At 40.6% G+C, this 20,543-nt stretch overlaps 1 protein-coding gene across 1 annotated transcript in view; it reads right to left on the bottom strand.

Annotated features, from left to right (window-relative positions):
* The window catches only part of ATP7B (ATPase copper transporting beta), an 81,858-nt gene that overhangs the window by 5,592 nt on the left and 55,723 nt on the right, over positions 1–20,543 (bottom strand). The window contains exons 3-16 of the mRNA XM_067563064.1: positions 18,456–18,725; positions 17,552–17,715; positions 16,174–16,335; positions 14,575–14,651; positions 14,016–14,190; positions 12,674–12,907; positions 12,268–12,359; positions 12,000–12,127; positions 9,980–10,134; positions 9,637–9,771; positions 8,241–8,435; positions 6,983–7,165; positions 3,548–3,746; positions 1,554–1,700 (exon numbers count right to left, since the gene is read on the bottom strand). Of these exons, the coding sequence (XP_067419165.1) occupies positions 1,554–1,700; positions 3,548–3,746; positions 6,983–7,165; positions 8,241–8,435; positions 9,637–9,771; positions 9,980–10,134; positions 12,000–12,127; positions 12,268–12,359; positions 12,674–12,907; positions 14,016–14,190; positions 14,575–14,651; positions 16,174–16,335; positions 17,552–17,715; positions 18,456–18,725 (2,316 nt within the window). The remainder of the gene's footprint in view (positions 1–1,553; positions 1,701–3,547; positions 3,747–6,982; positions 7,166–8,240; positions 8,436–9,636; positions 9,772–9,979; positions 10,135–11,999; positions 12,128–12,267; positions 12,360–12,673; positions 12,908–14,015; positions 14,191–14,574; positions 14,652–16,173; positions 16,336–17,551; positions 17,716–18,455; positions 18,726–20,543) is intronic.

Raw genomic sequence — 20,543 nt, 5'->3', positions numbered from 1 at the left:
AAGCTAGTGTGATTCTTCAACCCTACCCCTGCTTGAAATAAATAACTGTAGAATTATCAGATACATTACTTCAGCATTTATAATATTTTGAATGAATTTAGTGTTTGCGAATGTAGTAACGATCACTGTCTTAAGACTGCTTTAGTGCAATCTTACTTACACACACACACACACACACACACACCTCTCTACTCACACACCTGCATGCTTCAGGTCAGATCTAACATGTAACATCCTTATTATTCCAGTCCTGAATGGCTTTTATGCATACAATGCCAAAATGGGCTCTATGAGGTGATCGTTTTCTGATGTGGGCAAGTGGGGACTTGGGCCAGAAATTGCCCAGATCAAGTCAGGGTTTGAATGCATGTCTCCAGAGGGAAGGAGTTATCTGTCCTTTGTGCCACCTAACTCCTTAGCAGATGGCTTTCTCTCAAAATATTTTTAACAACGTTACACTTGTCCTTGACCAGATATAGCCTCACTGAAAGTTGCATCTCTGTTGCCTGCCATGTCAATCTGAAATATTTCATGTTCACAAGTACTGCAAGTTGTGTTTCAAAAATTAAGGGCTTGACTAAAATGAGTCGCAGCCCCGAACTCTTTAATTACAGTCAGTATTGGAGGTGGAACAGTGCTCAGTCAAGGATTTCTTTTTAAAGTCCTGTGTTATGGTAAAACAAGGTAATAAGTCAAGAGCTGGGATCAGGGTGGGGGGTGATCTCCCAATGGCAGGCCCAGCAACTGTACTGCAAGTCCCTCATTTTCATGCTGATGAAAAGACAATAAGGGCATTCAGTCTTGCTGGACCCACTACTGATAATGGGCAGCAGGCTGAAAAGTAGAAGTGTCTGCAAGTGGAAGCATCTGCCTCTATGGGGGCAACAGGATCAGACCAGAATTATTAGTTAATATTTATGTAACAAAGCCCAGAGGCCTCCTGTCAGGATCAGGGAACCATTGTGTTAGGTAGGCACTGTACAAATGTAAGCAGCAGACATATGACCTGTTCCAAAGAATTTACAGTGCTCCATTATTATTATTTGTATTGTGGTAGTGCTCAGGACCACAGTCACGGCCCCGCTGTGCTACGCACAAGCCCCAAAGAGTTTACAATCTGATCCAGCTTTTGTTTTGTGCTTCAGCAATATAAAGAATGCTCATGTTCAACCACGAAACATTTTTAACACATGATAAGCAATGTAGGCTGTCACCTTGTGATCCTTCAGATGAAAACATGAAGGCAGGAAGGAAGCAGGTTTGCAATCTGACTTCTGAATTGGTAGCATCACTTTTCAGAATGATGGTTCCAGCCAAGAGGAGGCTCAGAAATTACTATTTAATTAAAGCCATTTTGTGGATTACACATTACACACTCTCAAACAGTTTAGGGCCAGAAGGTAAGCAGCCACTTGTCACTCTAACTTAGAAAGACACTCCCTAACGCAATAAATAGTTGATATGTGGTTCAAGCCAGGGTTACTTTCAGGATCAATGTCAATGTGATGTGGTATTTATGTTTTCACTGAGTTATTTCAAAGAATGTTAATTACCATCTATAGCCACCAATACGGCTGTTTGTCCTTTCATTTCATGGCCTGTCATTGAATCGTTAACATCATTGGATATATTCAAGCCATTCCGTCTCATCCATTCACGATTTCCAATCAGCACCGAGTACGTGACAGGGGCTGCTGCGCCTGTGGCAAACAGAAATAAAAACCAGGAGGAACTTAAATAAAGTCCACAAGCCAGAAGGAGAAACCTCTGAAGGTGGGTAAAGTCAGATTAGGATGGCATCGATCACAAACCTGCTTCATCTTAAAAAGAGATGTGCAGCTATTCTGGAAACTAAGACTTAAGTCTTTTGCTGATCTGATCTGGCAGTGGTGGTGTCTGGAATTTTCTATTATATGCAAATGATCCTGTAGCTCTTTATGTGGACTGAGACTTGCACTGGTTTTGATTAGCAAGAGAAACTAGGAAGTGTTACTCTCCTGTCCTACCAAGATCTACTGGAATGCTACCAGCACATCACATTATAAAGCACTTTTCTACTTTAGGCTCCAATCCTGAAAACACTCATGCACACCAGTATCTTTATGCATGTGAGCAGTCCCCTTGAGCTCAGTGGAAGTATTCATATGCATAATGACACACACACACAAAAGTGCTTGCAGGACCAGGGCCCTAGATTGCTCCCTATTTTAATTACATTTTTCCAATGGTTTTTCCCACTATGTTATAGCAGAGGCAATCTTGGGAGTGGGAAGGAATGAGAAGTGCCCTTTGGTGCACAGGAGACGAAATGAAATGGTATTGAGGGTTGGGGGAGAGTTTCAAGACTTTTGTAAAGAAGGTGCAAGATAGCTTCTACAGCCTGAAAACAAATCTTGGAACCTATGTATCTTCCACAATGAGATCAACTGAACTGTCCACAGCAAAACATTAGCAGATGAAAGGTGTTTTGTAAGGGATGTAACTATAATTCTAGATCTAAAATAAACATTTATCTCAAGGATACTTGTGCACCCCTTCCATGGTGCCTTTAATTAAAAACCTTAACAGATATTTGAGACAATAACCATGTACATTTAATCCTTAAGGTTAAAGTTAACATGGGGCTAAAATGTGGTGCAACTAGGGCAGCAAGGCAAGGGCACCCGCAAAAGTGGGGACCATTCTAGGGGGAACTATATTGCGGATTAGCAAGTTGTTCTCCCTTGGCTTTCCTTTCTTTTCAAAGGGAAATTGCTGTTTTTGTTTTCATATGGTATGAAGTCTGGATAAGAAATACCTTGATATATTGGGGAGGATTCAGAGAAGAGCCACGAGAATGATTAAAGGATTAGAAAACATGCTTTATAGTGATAGACTCAAGATGCTCAATCGATTTAGTTTAACAAAGAGAAGGTTAAGGGGTGATGATCACAATCTTTCAGTACCTACATGGGGAACAAGTGCTTGATACTGGACTTGTCAATCTAACAGACAAAGGTATAATGGAATCCAATGGCTAGAAGTTGAACTAGACAAATTCAGACTAGAAATAAGGCGTACATTTTTAACAGTGAGGGCAATTAACCACTGAATAATTTACCAAGGATTGCGATGAATTCTCCATAACTGGCAATTATTAAATCAAGATTGAATGTTTTGATAAAAAATATGCCCCAGTCCAAACAGGAATTAATTCAGGGAAGTTTTATGACCTATGTTATACAGGAAGTCAGACTAGATGATAACAACAGTCCTTTCTGTTCTTAGAATCTATTCATCTTACTATCTATCTGTCATATGTACTTGTAGAGCACTCATCATTATAGTTTCTAAGTACTCAGCTAGCTTTCCAGATGCATAAAGAAAAAAGAATATTGCTTTTCTCCCAAAGATATTTTTCAGCTACTTTGTATTTTCTAGCATAATCCCTCCTTCCCCGCTGCAGGCAACAAGTTCTAATTTTGTATAACTATTTTACAGTGGCTGGTATTGTTGATTTAGCAAACTTCTACTTCTAGCTGGCTATATGCTTTGAGGGCAGACATACCGTCAGATTCAGAGACCATGATCGATGGACTGTGTCCCAGCGAAACAGTGCTGACACTACTCAGGTAAGCATTCTGCTTGTTCAGACTCTGCTCACTCTGGTCCAGGACAGCTTCAACACTGCGGACTTTACAGCTGATTCCACAACCTGGGACTGCGTGAAAATCTGTGCAGTATCCCAGGCTCTCTGTGCCAAGTTCCTGCAAATGTAGTAAGAATGAGAACTTATAACACACTTTGAATCATCGAAACGACGCACGAATATTAGCTAATTCATTCTCAAAACACCACAGAAAAGTTGGTTTCCTCTTTTTAGAGAGGGATAATAGAGAGAAAGGTTAAGTGATCTGCTGAAAGCCACACGCAGCATCAGTGTTAGAATGGGAACTGGAAGTCAGAAGTTATTGGTTCCTAAGCTCTGATTAGACTCCTAGAAATAGGGATCACTAGATCAGATCAGAGGTCCATCTATTCCAGTGACACATCACAGACAGTGGATAATACCAGATTCTGCAGAAGAAAAAAAATCCAGAATGGACAACCTGCCCATGAATAAGAACCAGCGAACTACGTGGCTGCATCATGCCCCAAAGCATGACTGTTTATATTCCTTATAGTTTTTTGATCCAATCTCTAATCTAACACTACACCATGCTGCCTCTTGGAAGGATCAGCTTTCAACTATGCCTGCAGACAACTGGCTGTAGGGACTATGAGCCTTTTTTTTTTTAATGACTACAGTTAAAAAAACCAAAAAACCTCAATTCTCAAAAGCTACTTGGTTTGACCATGGGACTAAAAAACAGCTCGTCTTTGCTGCTCTTTTCAGGACTTTTAAAGAAAATGAAATCTTATGATAACAGCCTTTGTTGTTGAATCAGAAGAAGTGGGGGCATCTGCCCAAGTTAAAGAATGGAGTTGTGTGATGGGGTGTGTTCCCCAGAGAGGCTCTGAATGGGTTAATGTGGGCCTGAGAGATCAATTATGTTACCTGGCTGCACCTGCAGCATGCTGGTTAGGATAAAGAATGGAAGTTTATAGCAGAAGAGAGTGACAGGGATCTGCAATCACTTTCTGGGAACAGAGGTGGTGAGGAGGAACCCAGGGATGGGGAGGAGAATGAGCTGTGGGATTCTAACCCTGAAGGAGGATCAGTTTAGGGAAGTTGCAGAGAAAAAAGCCTGAGAAAGGTTGGGTAGGAAGGAGCCCAGGGAAACAGCAGCAAGTGGGACAGTTCCCACCTTGGCTGCTAGTAATCAAGTCCCTGGGTTGGAACCTGGTTTAGTAGAAGGGCCTGGGTTTCCCTATCAGCCACTGGCAAGGTGGCATAAGTCTGGAGGAGGGAACAAGGACATCGGAAAAACCTGAGGCAAGAGCGTGAGGACCAGTGGGCCCAGAGTCAGGAGCCAGAGACCTGACACAAGGTCTTGGAATTTATAGACTGGAATTTTGTTTGTTGAACTTTGTTATCCTGAAAGGGGAGGACAGAAATGTTGTGACCTGGCCAGAGGGCCGAGTTACAGAAGAGAGACCGACAGAGCGACCAACAGCAGGGGGCACCATATGAGAAGAGAACCACTAAGCCACAACTGGCCACAAGGAGGCATTCCTGCAGTGAGTGAACCACTCCCCAGGTTGCCAAGAACATTTTTTATAACTCTAAATTTAAAAAGAGGGGAAAATAGGAAAATTATAAAGCTAATGGATCCAATAATTTCCAAGGTGGGAATTCACCAGAAGCTGGGAATGTGTGACAGGGGATGGATCACTTGATGATCACCTGCTCTGTTCATTCCCTCTGAAGCAATTGGCATTGGCCACTGTCAGAAGACAGAATACTTGGCTAGATGGACCATTGGCCTGACCCAGTATGGCCGTTCTTGTGTTCTTGCATTACAGTGTCTGACACAATAAGGCCTGGATCTTGGTTGGAGCTTATAGATGCTACCGTAATATTAATAATTTAGATGCCTTGGCAATGTCAACCTAGTATAAACTTTTAAATAAATACATAGAATGGGACCTAGAACATGGAAGGCAATGGAATAGGTGGATTGGTGATTACATTTAAAATAATTCAGAAGAAGCATGTATAGTACCTTCCTACACATTGCTTGATGGTAACCAGTTCTGTTATTCATTTATTTGATCACTAAATTTAACCAGAAAGATTTTAACAAACCTAAATATCACATGAACTGTGAGCCCTTGAGTTTGACAAATGAATTAGAGGATAGTCTCTGAGATTATCCATCTCTATGCAATTCAGCAAATACCATCAATGGCATGTGTTCTTCTAATACTTCTGGAAGAATGAAAACACGACCAGAAACAAAAAAGAAAGGCAATCATAAATAATAACCTACCTTTAGGCTTATGTAAAGCCACTGGGCTACTGGCCAATGTTAGATGACATATGAAAAGATAAATTTGGCATGAATATCCAACATATCTAGTATAAACCTTCAGGGGTAAAAGCTTAGAAAATTTAAATGCCTACTAAGAAGGAGAAGAATTCTAGGTGGTGATTTTTTTTATCTAGGCCATCTTCTCCTCAGTAGCCATTGATGGACCTATCCTCCATGAGTTTATCTAGTTCTTTTTTGAATACTGTTATAGTCAGCCTTTACAACCACCTCTGGTAACAAGTTCCACAGGTTGACTGTGCATTTTGTGAAGAAATACTTCCTTTTCTAACAAATAAAAGATATAACAAATATCTTGAGAGAGAGTCCCTGCCCTGCAGGGCTCACAATCTAAATAAGACAGACAAGGGATGAGAGGAACAGAGAGGTGAAGTGACTTGCCCAGGGTCACACATCAGGTCAGTGGCAGAAACTGAATTAGAACACAAGTCTCTGAACTCTCAGCTCACTGCTCTGCCCACTAAACCATGCTGCTTCTCAGAACACCACCAGTTATAAATCACAGTGTAAAACTCCCCGCACCTGCAGCTCAATTACCCATTATTAAAAGCCAGAATAAATGCTACACTGTAACTTTCACCAAACTTGGAACTGGTCTTTCATTGAGAAGACCTGTCATCAGTCATAGGAAGTTCAAAACTTGGAACGGACAGCAAGAAAACCTAGCAGATCCTAACTCCCTTGGTAGGAAGAATGTAACATTCAGCGAATCTCTATGTTAATGGAGTTGGAACTGTGACTTTACCCACAATGTAACAGTACTAACATCTTTCACTTATGTCAGGCAAGGAGCTATGTTTATTGCTGACACTAAGATCCTATACACAACCAGGAATGGAAAGTGGGAATCCCAGGTCTAAATCATTCTTTAAACAGTAGCAAGAAGAAAGGGTTTGACATTTCCTGACCATCATCGGGCTGGAAACCATGTTCTCAGTGCTGTTCATAAACCTTGTTCTTCTAAATGCTACTGATCATGATCAGATTTAAGGTCCCAATGAAATACATACCTCTTTACAGTATTTAGTGACAGCCATTCCTAAGGGATGCTCACTGCTGGCTTCTGCAGTGCCGACAATTGCAAGTACCTTCTTTAGAGACAAGTTAGCCATGTCCCCTAGCAAAAGCACCCTCATAACTTTAGGAACTCCATAGGTGATGGTCCCAGTTTTATCAAACATCACAGTCTTTATCTGTAAGAAATAACATACTTTCAATTACTGTGCTAACATTAAACCCAAGCACAGCAAGCATGAAAATAGTTGGTAAGAGCTCTTCATGCTAGACCTAGCACACGTACAATAGAATGTGTCTGTTCCAGTGTGTGCGTGGTTGAGAAGTATAATCAATTAATTGAGCTCCAGAGGGGTAGATGTGTCAGTCTGTTTTTAGCAAAACAGTGAGAGTTCTGTGGCACCTTAAAGACTAACAAATTTATTTGGACATAAGCTTTTGTGGGCTGAAACCCACAGAAACCTTTTCTGCCAGTATAAAAAGAGAATATTCTACTCAAGTTACAGGTTACTATACTATGAATTGTCCTGTGCTCCAGGTTTGATTTAATTTTCTTTACTTTCTCTCTGTGACTGTCATTAAAATGTCAGCATTTACCATAAGTTACCCCATCTTGGAAACTAAGACAATGCAGTTATTTCCTATTTTAAGTAAAATGGGGTATTTCAGATATTACTGTATATTAGTTACAAGCGTTTCAATTTTAATGGCAAACACTGTGTGCACAAGATTCATGAAATGTCTATTTAAACTCGTCTGACAATATCTAAAGTATTAAACAGAGGCAGGTATTTTCCCCTCTCAATGTGAGAAGAACAGTTTTTAGATGCTGTTCTAACAACCAACGAGCAGCAGCATTTGTATGGTACTTTAAACATGAACTCATTAAATGTCACAAGATTCCTGCAACATAGATAGGGAAATACTTGTAGTAACCTCTTTTACAGTTAGAGTAAAGATTGGGGTGCAAAGGGGAAAGTGACTTGGCTCAAGGTCATGCAACTAGTCAGTAGTCCAGCTGGGATGAGAAGTCAGGACCTGCTGGCCTTTATCCCTTTGCTGTGACTGTTAAACACTGCCTCTCTCTATGTGATTTCAAAAAGTATCTATCCTCAAAAATATTAAGAGCAGTGACTGATTTAAAAAAAAAAAAAAAAAGAAGTAGTATTTCCATAGATCAAAAGAATTTGCTGGGCAATTTTGTTCTAGCTGGCAACCAGTACAAATGGTATAAATACAACATGAGATATTAACCTTGTGGGCCATTTCCAAAGGTTTTCCACCTTTGATGAGAATACCATTTTGTGCTGCAACTCCTGTGCCCACCATCACAGCTGTTGGAGTGGCCAAGCCCAAGGAGCAGGGGCATGCAATGCTCAGCACAGTGATTGAGGTTTGAAAGGCAAACCTCAGGATTACTTCAGTTTTTGAGAGGTGTTTGTTCTGATGCTGCAAATTAAAAAGAGAAAGAGAGAGAGGTGTATGTTTGCTGACATAGGAAACAATGCATCAAGTGTCTAGTAAACAGTAATAATTTTAAACACGCATCTATCCGGAAATGTCAGATACAGAAAAGACAACAGAACAACAGATAATAGTTATCAGGCATACTGGGAATATTATATTCGTTTAGGGGCAAGACCCATCCTCCGAGCACAGAATGAGCAGCAGGGCAACATGATATACCTTGATTTTAGTAAGGCTTTTGACACAATGCCGCTTGACATTCTCATAAGCAAACTAGAAGAATGTGGTCTAGATGAAATTACTATGAGGCGGGTGCTCAACTGGTTGAAAGTAGGGATGTAAAAATTAGTTTAATTAAAAATCCTTTTAAACGTTCTAACAATAGAATGGTTAAACGCGGGGGGGAGGGGAAGGGAAGCCCTGCTGGGCTTGGCTCCTCAGTGTCACATTTCTATGATTTTATGCTAGGATCCCATTGGGGCTGGGGGAGAAAGAATCCTCCACCAGGCTATGGAGAGGCAGAAGCCCTAACATAGTGGTAGATCCATTGGCATGTCACCTGTTACACCCCCAAACTTCTTCCGTCCCCTCATGTGCCCCCAAAATTCTGCTTATGCCCCATTCCTTTGGAGATTTACCCCTTGGACTAATAAGCATTGCAAATGCAAAAGTGCTGCTATGCAGACTGGATCCCAGGTGATAATACAGCCTACTGTGTTCCCCTCCACTCCCTAGGATGAGTATGCCACCTCCAGAATGCACAGCCTCCCACAATCGCCTGGCAGTACAGCTTACATTTCTTAACCATAATCAATATGCCATTCATCTTTCTAAAGTCCAGATCCACAATCAGCAGCAATGCATTCAATTTTCAAACCTGTCAGCAATTCCTTAGCTCAATGTGAAATCCAGCCACTGGACCATATTCATCCCTGGTATATCTCCATTGGTTACATTTGTGTCAGAATCCCATGCACAGCTGAAGATAGACTGACAAGTCTGTTGAGGCTGGCCAAAAATGAACTACATAAACATATTTAGTCTAGTCTACAGAGAAACCTAAAGCATTTGAGAGTTGAGGTTGCTTGGCATTGGGCAGGATCAGAGTCTTGGAAAGTACACACACTGCATTACTAACACTGGGTTGTTAAGAGCAAATATTGGGACCAACAGCTCTACTTACAGGAAAGTATTTCTGAACAACATCAAAGTTTACAAAACCAATTATGATCCACACTAGCAAGGTCACTGTTGAAATGATGATGATAAATGGAACAAAATATCCACTAAATTTATCAGCCAATTGCTGGATGGGTGCCTACACAAAAACAAAACACAAAGATACTTGTTTTATGACTAAAACAAAAAATAAAAGCATTGGACATGAAAATATCTACTAACCCTTACTTCATAACTGAGTTGGGGTTGTTGTTTTTTTAATCTATTTCTTGTTGATCCGAAAACAAACATCCCAACAGCAAAAGCCCTGCTGATTTATATACAAAGTGCAAGATTTTTGTTTTTACCTTTGACATTTGAGCTTCTTCTACCAATTTCACAATTTGTGCCAGGGTGGTTTCAGACCCCACGTGAGTTGCATTAACAAGAACTGAGCCATGTGCATTTATAGAACCTGCAATCACTGTACTCCCAGGCTTTTTCATGACTGGCATGGCTTCCCCTAGGACAAAAGAGCAATAGGGTCAGGACAACTACTTAAGTAGTCTGGGAGCACAGTTACATAAAGATAGATAGCCTGCTACATGCTAGATAATAATTCACAGTTTTGAACCACAATTTGAAAGACTGTTTTTTTTTTTAAAGGCTGTGTCTAACAGGGACTGTTTTGGGGCTTTTCAGGAAAATATTTTTCATGATCATTTTCACAGCAGGCGCCCTGGCAACCATCCACTGCCTTTTTCTTCCTCATTTTGTCCCACCCCCAGAGCTCTCACTCGCTCCCCTTCAGAGGCTGAGCCAAAGCCCACAGAGGTCATTCCATTAACTCCAACAGGCTATGGATCAGACCCCACAGCAGAACCTACACATTGTTTGGCTGGCAGTTATTGACTCTGAAACTCTATTGTTTATTTTTAAAGCCTTGAATGGACGTGTCCCAGTTTATCTGAAAGACCTCCATTTCCAGCCACTCATAAAGATAAGAATCAGCTAGCTTAATGTGCCTCTCAGTTGCAACCTTGAGACAAATGAGCTAGAGTACTGTTGATTATGTATCTCAACCAGGAAATTCACCATTTATCACAATACCCATCAGTCTGGTTAGGCTCAGGAGATATTCAGAACTAGATGGAACAATACTGTAGTAAGTCCATGACCACCTAGGACATCACTATGCCACCCGGCATAGACAATTAGAACATCATGAGATTGGTGGGGATGGAATTTGGATATTGATGTTCCAAAATTGCATTAAAGTGAGTTAAAGGAGAATCCCCTCTGAGCACAGGACCTGAGATTCTCCTTGGCCCCTGTCTAGGTACACATGGAGAGAAAAGGGAAGGCTCCTTGGTCTTTCACACCCTCTCTCCTGTGCATCCCACAAGAGCCATGGACAAATTGGCTCAAAGCATACAGACCCCTTAAGAGAACTCCTACAATTAATACCTTTTGGCATTTATGTGAGAGCAAGCTGTCTAGCCCCCTCCCATCCAGAGACTAGAGAAACTGCCACCTTTGCAAAGTTCACATGCTCACACTGGTTCCTAGCGTACTAGTGCTTGTCACAATCATATTTTTTCTACACGCAGGGTTAATGATGTGGTTGGCTCTCTCAATGAGAAAATTCCACCCTGCCCTCCAAAATCAAACCAAAGCGAACCAAGCAAGTAAATGAATAGTTAAGATTTTTAGTTCTTTTAAAGAATTTATAATGGCAGGAACCAGGTTAAAAAAAATCATATAGCTACATCTCCATCTCAATATCACACAGTTTCCCATGTGGAAATTTCATAAAGTGGAAAAAAAATCTGGTGAGGAAACGTCAGGCAGTAATGCTCTCTTTGTACCCTGCTCCCTTGCTGAACATCTGGGGTTGTCTTTCCCAAGCCAGCACATGCACTTCCTGGCTTTATCCTAGTCACCAGTTTATTAGTAAATTGTAAAAATGCACCATTTTTGCAACTATGTTCCAGAGCAAACTCCCTCCAAATCCCCAGCACCTTTTAGAACTACATCAACCGTGCCTAACACCCCACAGTCCTGAAGTCCAGGAGACACTGCTGTTAGCTGATTAATAGAAGTCATGATGGGTAGAACTGGGAAGAGGCCCAGTAGGCCAGATCCAGTCTTCTCCAAAGCCCAGATGTACCCAGATACAAGGGTTTGAATCAGTCAGGTATAAAAGCCAGTCCGATAAAGTAGTATGAATCTGTATCAGAACGTTCCCAAAGCTAGGAGTGGTTATTCAAATAAGGAACTTTGGTTCAGGCCTCCTCACCAGTCAGAATGAATAGGGGAAGCAAGTGCAAATGGTTTCAGAAGGAGATCCAGCAGCCAACTAGCTTTGCTAAGCATAAAGAAAATTACCAGTAATGAGAGATTCATCTGCCATAGAGCTGCCTTCAATGACTTTTCCATCAACTGGGAACTTCCCACCAGGGACAACCTTTACAATGTCACCTCGCTGAACCAGGTCAACAGCCACATGCTCCTCCCTGTAAGAAGCACCCAATTAGGAGAGATGACAAATTGATCCATCCCGTTAATAGGAACAAAAATGCTTTTACCATTAAATGCATCAGATCTAATCAGCCCATCCCAGCAGGCTGAAGGGCTTTGGGTGAATAATATATACCTGATAACAGAGTGGTCAGCTCCAAGAGTCACTATGGTAGCTTCTGTAGCTTGGAGAGACATTAGCTTAGCAAGTGCTTCTGATGTTTTACTCTATGAAAACAACAGAGATAAATGCATGAGAATGCGGTCCAAAAAATATATTACCTCACTCAACTTGTGTCTCACATTTTAACTAGACGTGCATTTGGGGCTGGTCTTGATGACCTCTCGAGATCCTTTCCTGACTTTGGTCCTGTGTGTGCAGTTAACATAGCAACCCACAAAGCTCTCCTCAAACCATGGGGTACACCACACTGCACGCCAGAAATGCTCCTATCAAAATACATGTAAGCAGTTTCCATTCATAGAGATGCCATTTTTTTCATCATTACCGCACATAATTGCTTAACATGTAGATTGGTTACCTTTGCTATGTGTTCCAGCCATCTCCCAAGAGCAATGAATACGAACAACATGGGTGGCGTGTCAAAGAACGTGACGGGGCTTTCCTCTGCCTTTTCAGCTATAGCCACCACCAAGATCACGCAAGAGTATATATAAGCAATAGTTGTGGCCAGCACAATGAGTACATCCATATTGGCTGTTTTATGCTTCAGTGATTTGTAGGCTTGAACATAAAAGTACCATCCGCCGAGGACCTGTCAGTGAAAGTATATACAAATGCCTATTATTCACAGCAGTGAAAGCAGGGCATATACAGTATAGTTTATAGCAAAGAATTATAAATAGGGAGGCTGACATTAATGAACCTAATTCTTATCTCACACTGATTTTATCATGGTGTAACTTCAATGGAATTATCTTATATTGTAAACTCCCTGAGGACAGGGATTGTCTTTTTGTTCTGTTTGTACAACATTTCACACAATGGGGCTCCCTGTCTATGACTGGGGTCCCTACCTGCTACCGCAATACAAATGAAAAATAATAGTTACTCCTGATTTACCTCAGCATGTGAGAGAGAGAGAGAATTAGGTGCATTAAATAGAAATGTTCTCAATGGTTAGATGTAGTCATGTTACAGCAGGACTGTGAGGAAATGCTTTTAAAGCCTCATTGCAACAGAACAGGAATACAGCAAGAAAAAAGTAACATAACTTCACTGCTGAGCCTGTTTGCAACCCCACCCACCCATCACTTCTGTGTCACTCTTTTATCTTACCTCCTATTCACTTCTCTATCCCTCCCTCCCCCTTGGTGCTTCCTTCACCCTCTCACAGCTCTGTGTTGTATTCATCCCTCCTTTATCCTCTCACATTAACTGCTGCAGTCTCAACAACCCTGTGAGGTTAGCAGGTCAGTATTATTATCCCTTTATTGCAGTGTAAGGGAAAACTGAGGCATAAAGTGAGTCAGTGACCGAACCAAAAGTTGAACTCAGGACCTTTACTCTTCTAGCATAACATTCATCCCATCATACCACTCCTTTATTTTCTCTCTTCACCTGTCATCTCATGCCTGGTAAGACTGAACGCTTTGGGGCGAGGGCCCCATCTTATCTATCAATAAAGGTAGCTAACACAACCAGGGTGCTAATGTTGTATCGTATTATAAAAATCACACTTGCACAATACATTATCACTTATCAATACCAGTTTATTGGGGTCACTTTATCCTCTATATCCTGAATTTATGGGGGATGAACACAATACAATAGGGCTTTCTAGTCTAATTTTTTTATTACATCAGGTTATGTAAGGGGACATTGAAAGGAAAGAAAATACCTAAGAAATACTGTTTACATACCTGTACCAAAGTGCACAGGACAAAGAAGAGAAGATTTAAAATAGATAATCCAGGAATTATATTTTGTTCCAGCACCATAGCTCCATGCTTTTGACCATTAGGTATTAGCATATAAATCATTAAGCTTAAGACAGGGATTCCAAACATTAGGCTGCACAAGAAAGATTTCCTCCATCTGAAAAGGAGAAGTAATGAATCCATGGTATTAGAGCACACTTTGGTAGTACTGGGGCCAAATACTGCACATGCACAGCTCCCGGGCTGAGACGACTGCATTCAGCCCTGGTCAAAACTGGTTCCAATTCAGAACTTCATTCCAGTGCTTAAACACTTTGCCTTAAGAAGTTCCTTTGCCACCTACATGTTTCAGATACATAACTCTCTAAAACTCAGTAAAAACTGAAAGAAAATCCAAACGGGCATAAAAGTACTTGAACTGAATGGCAAACAACTAAGTAAGTGCATATTAAATATGCCTTGCACAAGGATAAGCCCAATAACTGGGTGCAGATTACTGTCACACTTGAAGAGGCCCTCTCTTTGGTACAGTCATACTTACTGTTTTATTTCCTTTTTGTGATCCAAGTTATGAGCATTAGGATCTCTCTTGGCCAAGGAAGCATGAAAGCCCATTCCCTTTTTATTAAAAAAACAAAACAAAAGAGTTTGGTTAATTGCGATTTATTATGCATAGCAGATGAAAAATTTTAGATGAAGTTAAGATCAGAAACGTCAGAGTAGGAGACTCTTCCAGGCATTGATGAATGCCTCCTTTTTATTTATGTATAGTGCTTGCCAAAGTGAGAGGAGTTCAGATAATGCCGATGATGATGGACTAGAAGACAAAGCATTGATGGTAAGGTACCTCTATCATTATTTACATATATACATCCACAGTCCTAACAAATCAAAGATCCTGAGTTTGATGATGGGAGCAGCTGGGATTTTGCAGTACTCATTTTGAAGGACTGATATTCTTCCTCAAACTCCACTGAGGAAACATTTAAAACAAATACACAAAATATAAACGAATAAAAACACCATGTGGAAGCTGAGACCGTGATAAATCTGGTGGGTTTGTGAACCTCGATAGGCTCTCCTTAACAGTACAGTACTGCAGGTATATGTCAAGCCACCACAGAAAGCAGCAAGAATCAGTAATGACCGGCAGCATGGAAGGAACCAAAATATAAAACTAATTAGAATGGTTCTGCCTTTTCATGTTCTTCTATACTGTGCCCAGCACAACGGGGCTCTGACTGGAACTTCACAGTGTTGCTGGAGTACAAACAAACACCACTGTAAGCACGAGTACATTTACACTTGGTAGCTGGCATTATCTGAAAGGCCAAGGGTAGGCATGTACCGTTTATCTGCAACCCCCACCACTGACATGGCAACTAGCTGTAAGGCTGTACCAATTCTGCAGCTCAGAAACGCTCTCTGAAGAAATACCCTAGAGCACAAAATGAATTTAACTGGTTTTGGTACGATTGGTTTCCCTGTATTCGTCCTCTCTGCCATACCGTTCACACAGAAAAATTACACTCCCTCCCCTGCTGGAGAAAACGAAAAGCATCCCTAGCAAAACGGGCATGACGACACTGCACTTTGTCACAGATTTTATGGACATACTGGTTACTGCTGAGCTAGTTTTATTTTCTTTAGAGGCATATTACTTTTAAGAGTCTGTTCTGAACATCTAGTTTGTATCTCATTGATTACTCTGAACAACCATGGGAGTCAATTCCAATGTATATTGAGGTACATTTTCAAAGTGGTATTTACATGGGTTTAGGTGCCTTTCTGCTGCGTAGCTGCTCCTATAGTCTCTAGATGGCAGTAGAGAGCAATTTGAGGTATCACCATTCTGTTGGACTATCTGCATTTCAGGAAAGTACCTGGTACAGTACCCTGAACAGCAATGGAAGGGTGCATCCAGGTATTGATGCTTTTAAAAAGCATTGAAATGGTTAATGTCCCTGGAGGCCACACTTTGAAGTATGTAGCCCCCACTGACCATACACTATTGGCTTTGTCACATCAGGGAAAGTGTCCTTTATCTAAAGCTGTAAAAGGTCATTCACTTCCATTTGTTTTAACATCCCCTTATACTTACTACTGGTTTCTTTCAAAATGGTTTATTTTAATAACTTACCTCAATAATTTGTATAATATCTCGAGGTCCAATGGTTTCAGGATCAAACTGGATGTGAGCTTTGCAGGTAGCAAGTGCTACGGATGCATAGAAGATGCCATTAGTTCTGGTTAGTTTGGATTCAATATTGTGAACACAGGAAGCACAAGTCATCCCTGTAATCTGAAGAACAGAATTGTAAATGCAGTTAGTGATCTCTACAGCTGACAGCAATCTCCCTCACAACCACCCCTAAAGTGGAACTGAGGGGGTGGGGAGGGGGTGTTGGCAGCAGACCTGTTATTTGTTCACATTAGCAATCTCTATCTACAGAATTAAGAAGCTGAAAAAGAAGTGCAGGTCCCAAAGTTCCAAGAAATTTATCGTTGATACTATTGCAATAAATAGGACAGCATAAGATTTGTAGGAGATGGAGGTGAATTTGGATCTAAAATGACAAGTGAGCCTCATAATCAATTACAGTTGAGATCTACATTGTAAGTTAAATTGGTCTACTAACGTTACGAGAGATACCACCAAGGAAAGTCCAGGTTCTGCAGGATGAAGTATTTGTGGTTCCTTAATACTGAAACAAAACCCCAACATGATGGGGCTATGGAAAATTGTGCTGCTGGTGGTGCTTTCTTTTACTTGACATTTAAAAAACTGAGGTCCTGACCATTTGCTGTCATTAAAGATCCCATATCACTTCTCATAGAGCAGCTGTGTTAACAATGTTCAAGCCAAACTCCACCTAGTAACTTCATGCTGCCTACTTAAATTCTCTTTGTGGGTCAATCACTTTCTGTTTTACAGTTTTGCCGTGTCCTACAAAGTAGCTACTACTTTCCACCAGAGAAGCAGCCTTTATTTCAGAAGTTGGAAATACAGCATGGTAGGATTTGGCCCTGTATAAACAATTTGAAAAGTTTATACAGAACTTTAAGATCTTTGTATGAAGTTTCAGGTACTATTATTCTGTATTTGATCACCATTATTCTGGCCATAAAGAAAAAAGTACTAGCAAGTCTGAAGATCTATATTAATGATGCTTTGTTGTTTGGGGCTTCTCACAGTTATGTAAAAAAAAAAAAAAAAAGTCTGCACTGCTTGTGAAAGTGATAAAAATGAGGTTTTCACTGGATTCACGAGGAGTGGAGTGTTTCCCTGCCAAGAAAGGCTGCTCTACATAGGTATTCACGTCTCATTTACCTAGTAGAAACATTTTTGCCTCTTTAGGATAATTTTTTTCTTGAGTAGTTAAGAAAAGCATCATCGTCAGCCAGCACCACAGCTGTTCAAAAACACAACCATTAAAATAGATTCATTTGCAAAGACACATTCCTGTCCAACTTGTACACATATCACAAAACCCTGATGTTCCTATCACAATACTCACAATAAGCTCTACGCTGCCATCTGTACCAGTATGATCTTCTATCACTGTAGCATCAAAGCCCAAGTTCTGGATCAGCTGTACTATTTCAAGAGGCTGAATGTTCTCTGGCTTGTATTTTATCTCTGCTTTTCCTGCCATCAGTGCTACTAGCACTGAAACGATACCTGCAATGGAAGCAGTTAGGTTATATTAGATACTGTAGCTTCTTTGAGGCGGACATAATGCAATTGATAATGAAGGGGCACTCCAGTAAAATAATGTGTGGACATTTAATGGCTCTAATCACTCCCCCACTCTAGCATTATGCCCTAAGCCTATTACAAAATAGGACAAAAGCTTTAGTTTCTCAAGATATGTATTCTTCCCTTTGATTTAGTTATGCAATTCCCATTAGCATTAGTAGAATAGGAGAATCAGACTGGAAGCTCTTTGGGTCAGGGGCTGTGTCTTACGATGGGTATATCCACTACCTATCAGTACTATCCACCAACTGACAGATTGGTCACTGACAGATTGAATACAGTAGTGCGGCTAGAATCAACGAGTACGTAATTATGGAAATAAGAGTATTAACTACATCTAACCTCAAGAACACATTTTAACGTGTAGTAACAATAGAGCTTTAGGAGACAGAGCACTGGACTGGGACTCAGGAGACCTGGGTTCAATTCCTGGCTCTGCCACCTCCCTGCTGGGTGACCTTAGACAAGTCACTTCCTGCCTAGTGCCTCAGTTTCCCCATCTGTAAAGTGGGGATAATGATACTGATTTGTGTAAAGCGCCTTGAGATCTACTGAAGTTAAGAGCTAGGTGTTAATTATTATTGACAGAATGCAGTATCCTTCTCATCCCGAAGATCCCGAAGTACTTTACAGAGCCTCTGTAAGAATGTTGGACATCTCACCATCTTTTTTTTTCAGATTTCTTTCAATGTTCGACACACATGATGTACAGGTCATGCCTCTGATCTGCATAAAGCACTTTTCTGTTATCACTACATTGAGCTGCTTTGGACTACTGAGGTAAGAATTCTTTGGCTGGGTATCAGAGATGTAGCCTTGAGGAGATGATTCAGAAACATTTTCTGTTCTGTGGGAAGTTGACTCTAGCACCTTAGGCTGTATGGCAGCATCCCTGAAAAGAGGTTGATCCATATATTTCCAAGGGGTGGTATCTTGAATAAATACACCATAAACAGAATTAACATGGGTTAATAGAACACAATAAAATGTTACAAAGAAGCAAACTGGAAATACTTTTAACTACAGAAATATCCCAAGTTTGTCAAATGACAGGATGACTACCCTGTGATCTTGGTTTCCTTAGTCACAAGTAACTTGTTACTTTTGGGCAGACGATCAACACTGCACGACCATTTTGCTTTATTTTGTGGTAAACCATCTTTAATCAGCAAATGATCCCTTCCTATCTGCATTCTTGTTGCTATTAATATCTAGCCTGAGGGTAACTTCATTAGAGAATGCAGCCCTCTGCAGAATACCCAGATGGAGAATCCCCCACCCCAGCCAGCCAGATCCACAGATGAGCTCTCTACCTCATGTCCCCAAGAGAGGAGGAGTAGGAACTGCTCCAGGACATATGGAAAAGGGAGGCCCCTGCTCCTTCTGTCAGCCTGATCCACGGACCAGCTCCCTACCCTAGGCCCGGGAGCAGCTGAAGGAGCTGCCCCAGTTATCTTGGTCTGGAAGGCCTCTGCGCCCACACCAAGATCTACCCACAGACAACCTGGGATGCTTGAACTATTGATGTCACCTTCTCCATGGCTATTTTTTGCCACTGTCTTAGAGTGGGGGCACTTATCCTAGGGTTGCAATGGGGGAGAAAATAGTTCAGGCCCTCTGAGCTGATGGAAGCAAGAGGGTGGAGGCTTGCAGGCTGTGTAATGGTTACTGAGGAGGAGGGCAGAGTAGATATGTTGTTTGTGAGTGATGACCTGAGATGGAGAAGAGGAACTGATGGATGGAGTGTAGACAGGGTGCTGCAGATGAATGACTTTACTGGTTATTTCAAAGGTAACAAAAAAGTCTAGGTAGAAATGAATACGTCTGCCATAAGCATAAATTCTCCTCCCAGGCCAGTTTCTTAAAATGTCCCTACGAATCCAGACCAATTTTTTATCCTCATGCTCTGTTCTTCAGGTTACCTTTAAAAGTCTGGGTTATTGTGCGTGTGTGTGTATTTAAGTGTTTCACGATTTTTAACTTTTTTTATTTTGCTAAATGTGTCACAAGAAAATTATGCAAAATATTTATAGCTAAAAAGCATTTAAAATTCAAACAAAATGTTTTAAAAGTATACCATCTTACTGTCCCTCAAATACTAAAACATAATTTTCCCTAATGCCCCATCATTCCTGATTTAATTTTATTTATTAAATCCAAGTTTAAGCAGTTATTTAATCTACATTCCATACATTACATTCTGGAATGTTACAGTACTATGACCTTAACAGAAGAGGCACAGTTTGTGGAAAAAATAGTAAAAAGTGTTATCAACTCTTTTTACATAAAATAGTTTAAACTAGGCCTGCATTTTGTCATATAGATGGATGTAAACCAATTTTATGCCATTAGAATTCCTTTAAATTAGGTTCTTTGTGCGTTATATAAAATAATGCTGAAAACAAGTATAACGCATGTCTGAGTGTTTTATCTACAAAACAAAAATAATTTGAGTATATGCTTAAGGTAGTTTATCTATAAAACAGTATACAATGTGCTTTGAATGTATGCTTAATTGTTTTCAGAAAGAGGATGTTGGTGCTGTGAGAAAAGAGGGTTATCATCTTTGTTACATAGTATAATTAACACTTTTACATAAAATAGTTTAAACCAATTCTGTATTTTGTCTATGTGGGGTGTATTAACCAATTTTAAAATTGTTAGATTTCTTTTAAGGTAGGTTTGAGTATTTTGTATAAAGCAATGCTGAAAAAACAAGCATGAATGTGTGTGGAAGTGGGTGATGTATA

This window comes from Emydura macquarii, unplaced genomic scaffold, assembly GCF_026122565.2.
Source record: "Emydura macquarii macquarii isolate MOO-44397 ecotype Brisbane River unplaced genomic scaffold, CSIRO-AGI_Emac_v2 contig_2473, whole genome shotgun sequence".
NCBI classification, from domain to species: Eukaryota; Metazoa; Chordata; order Testudines; family Chelidae; genus Emydura; species Emydura macquarii.
Note: the sequence above shows the minus strand (reverse complement) of the source record. Positions and strands in the feature narration are given on the sequence as shown.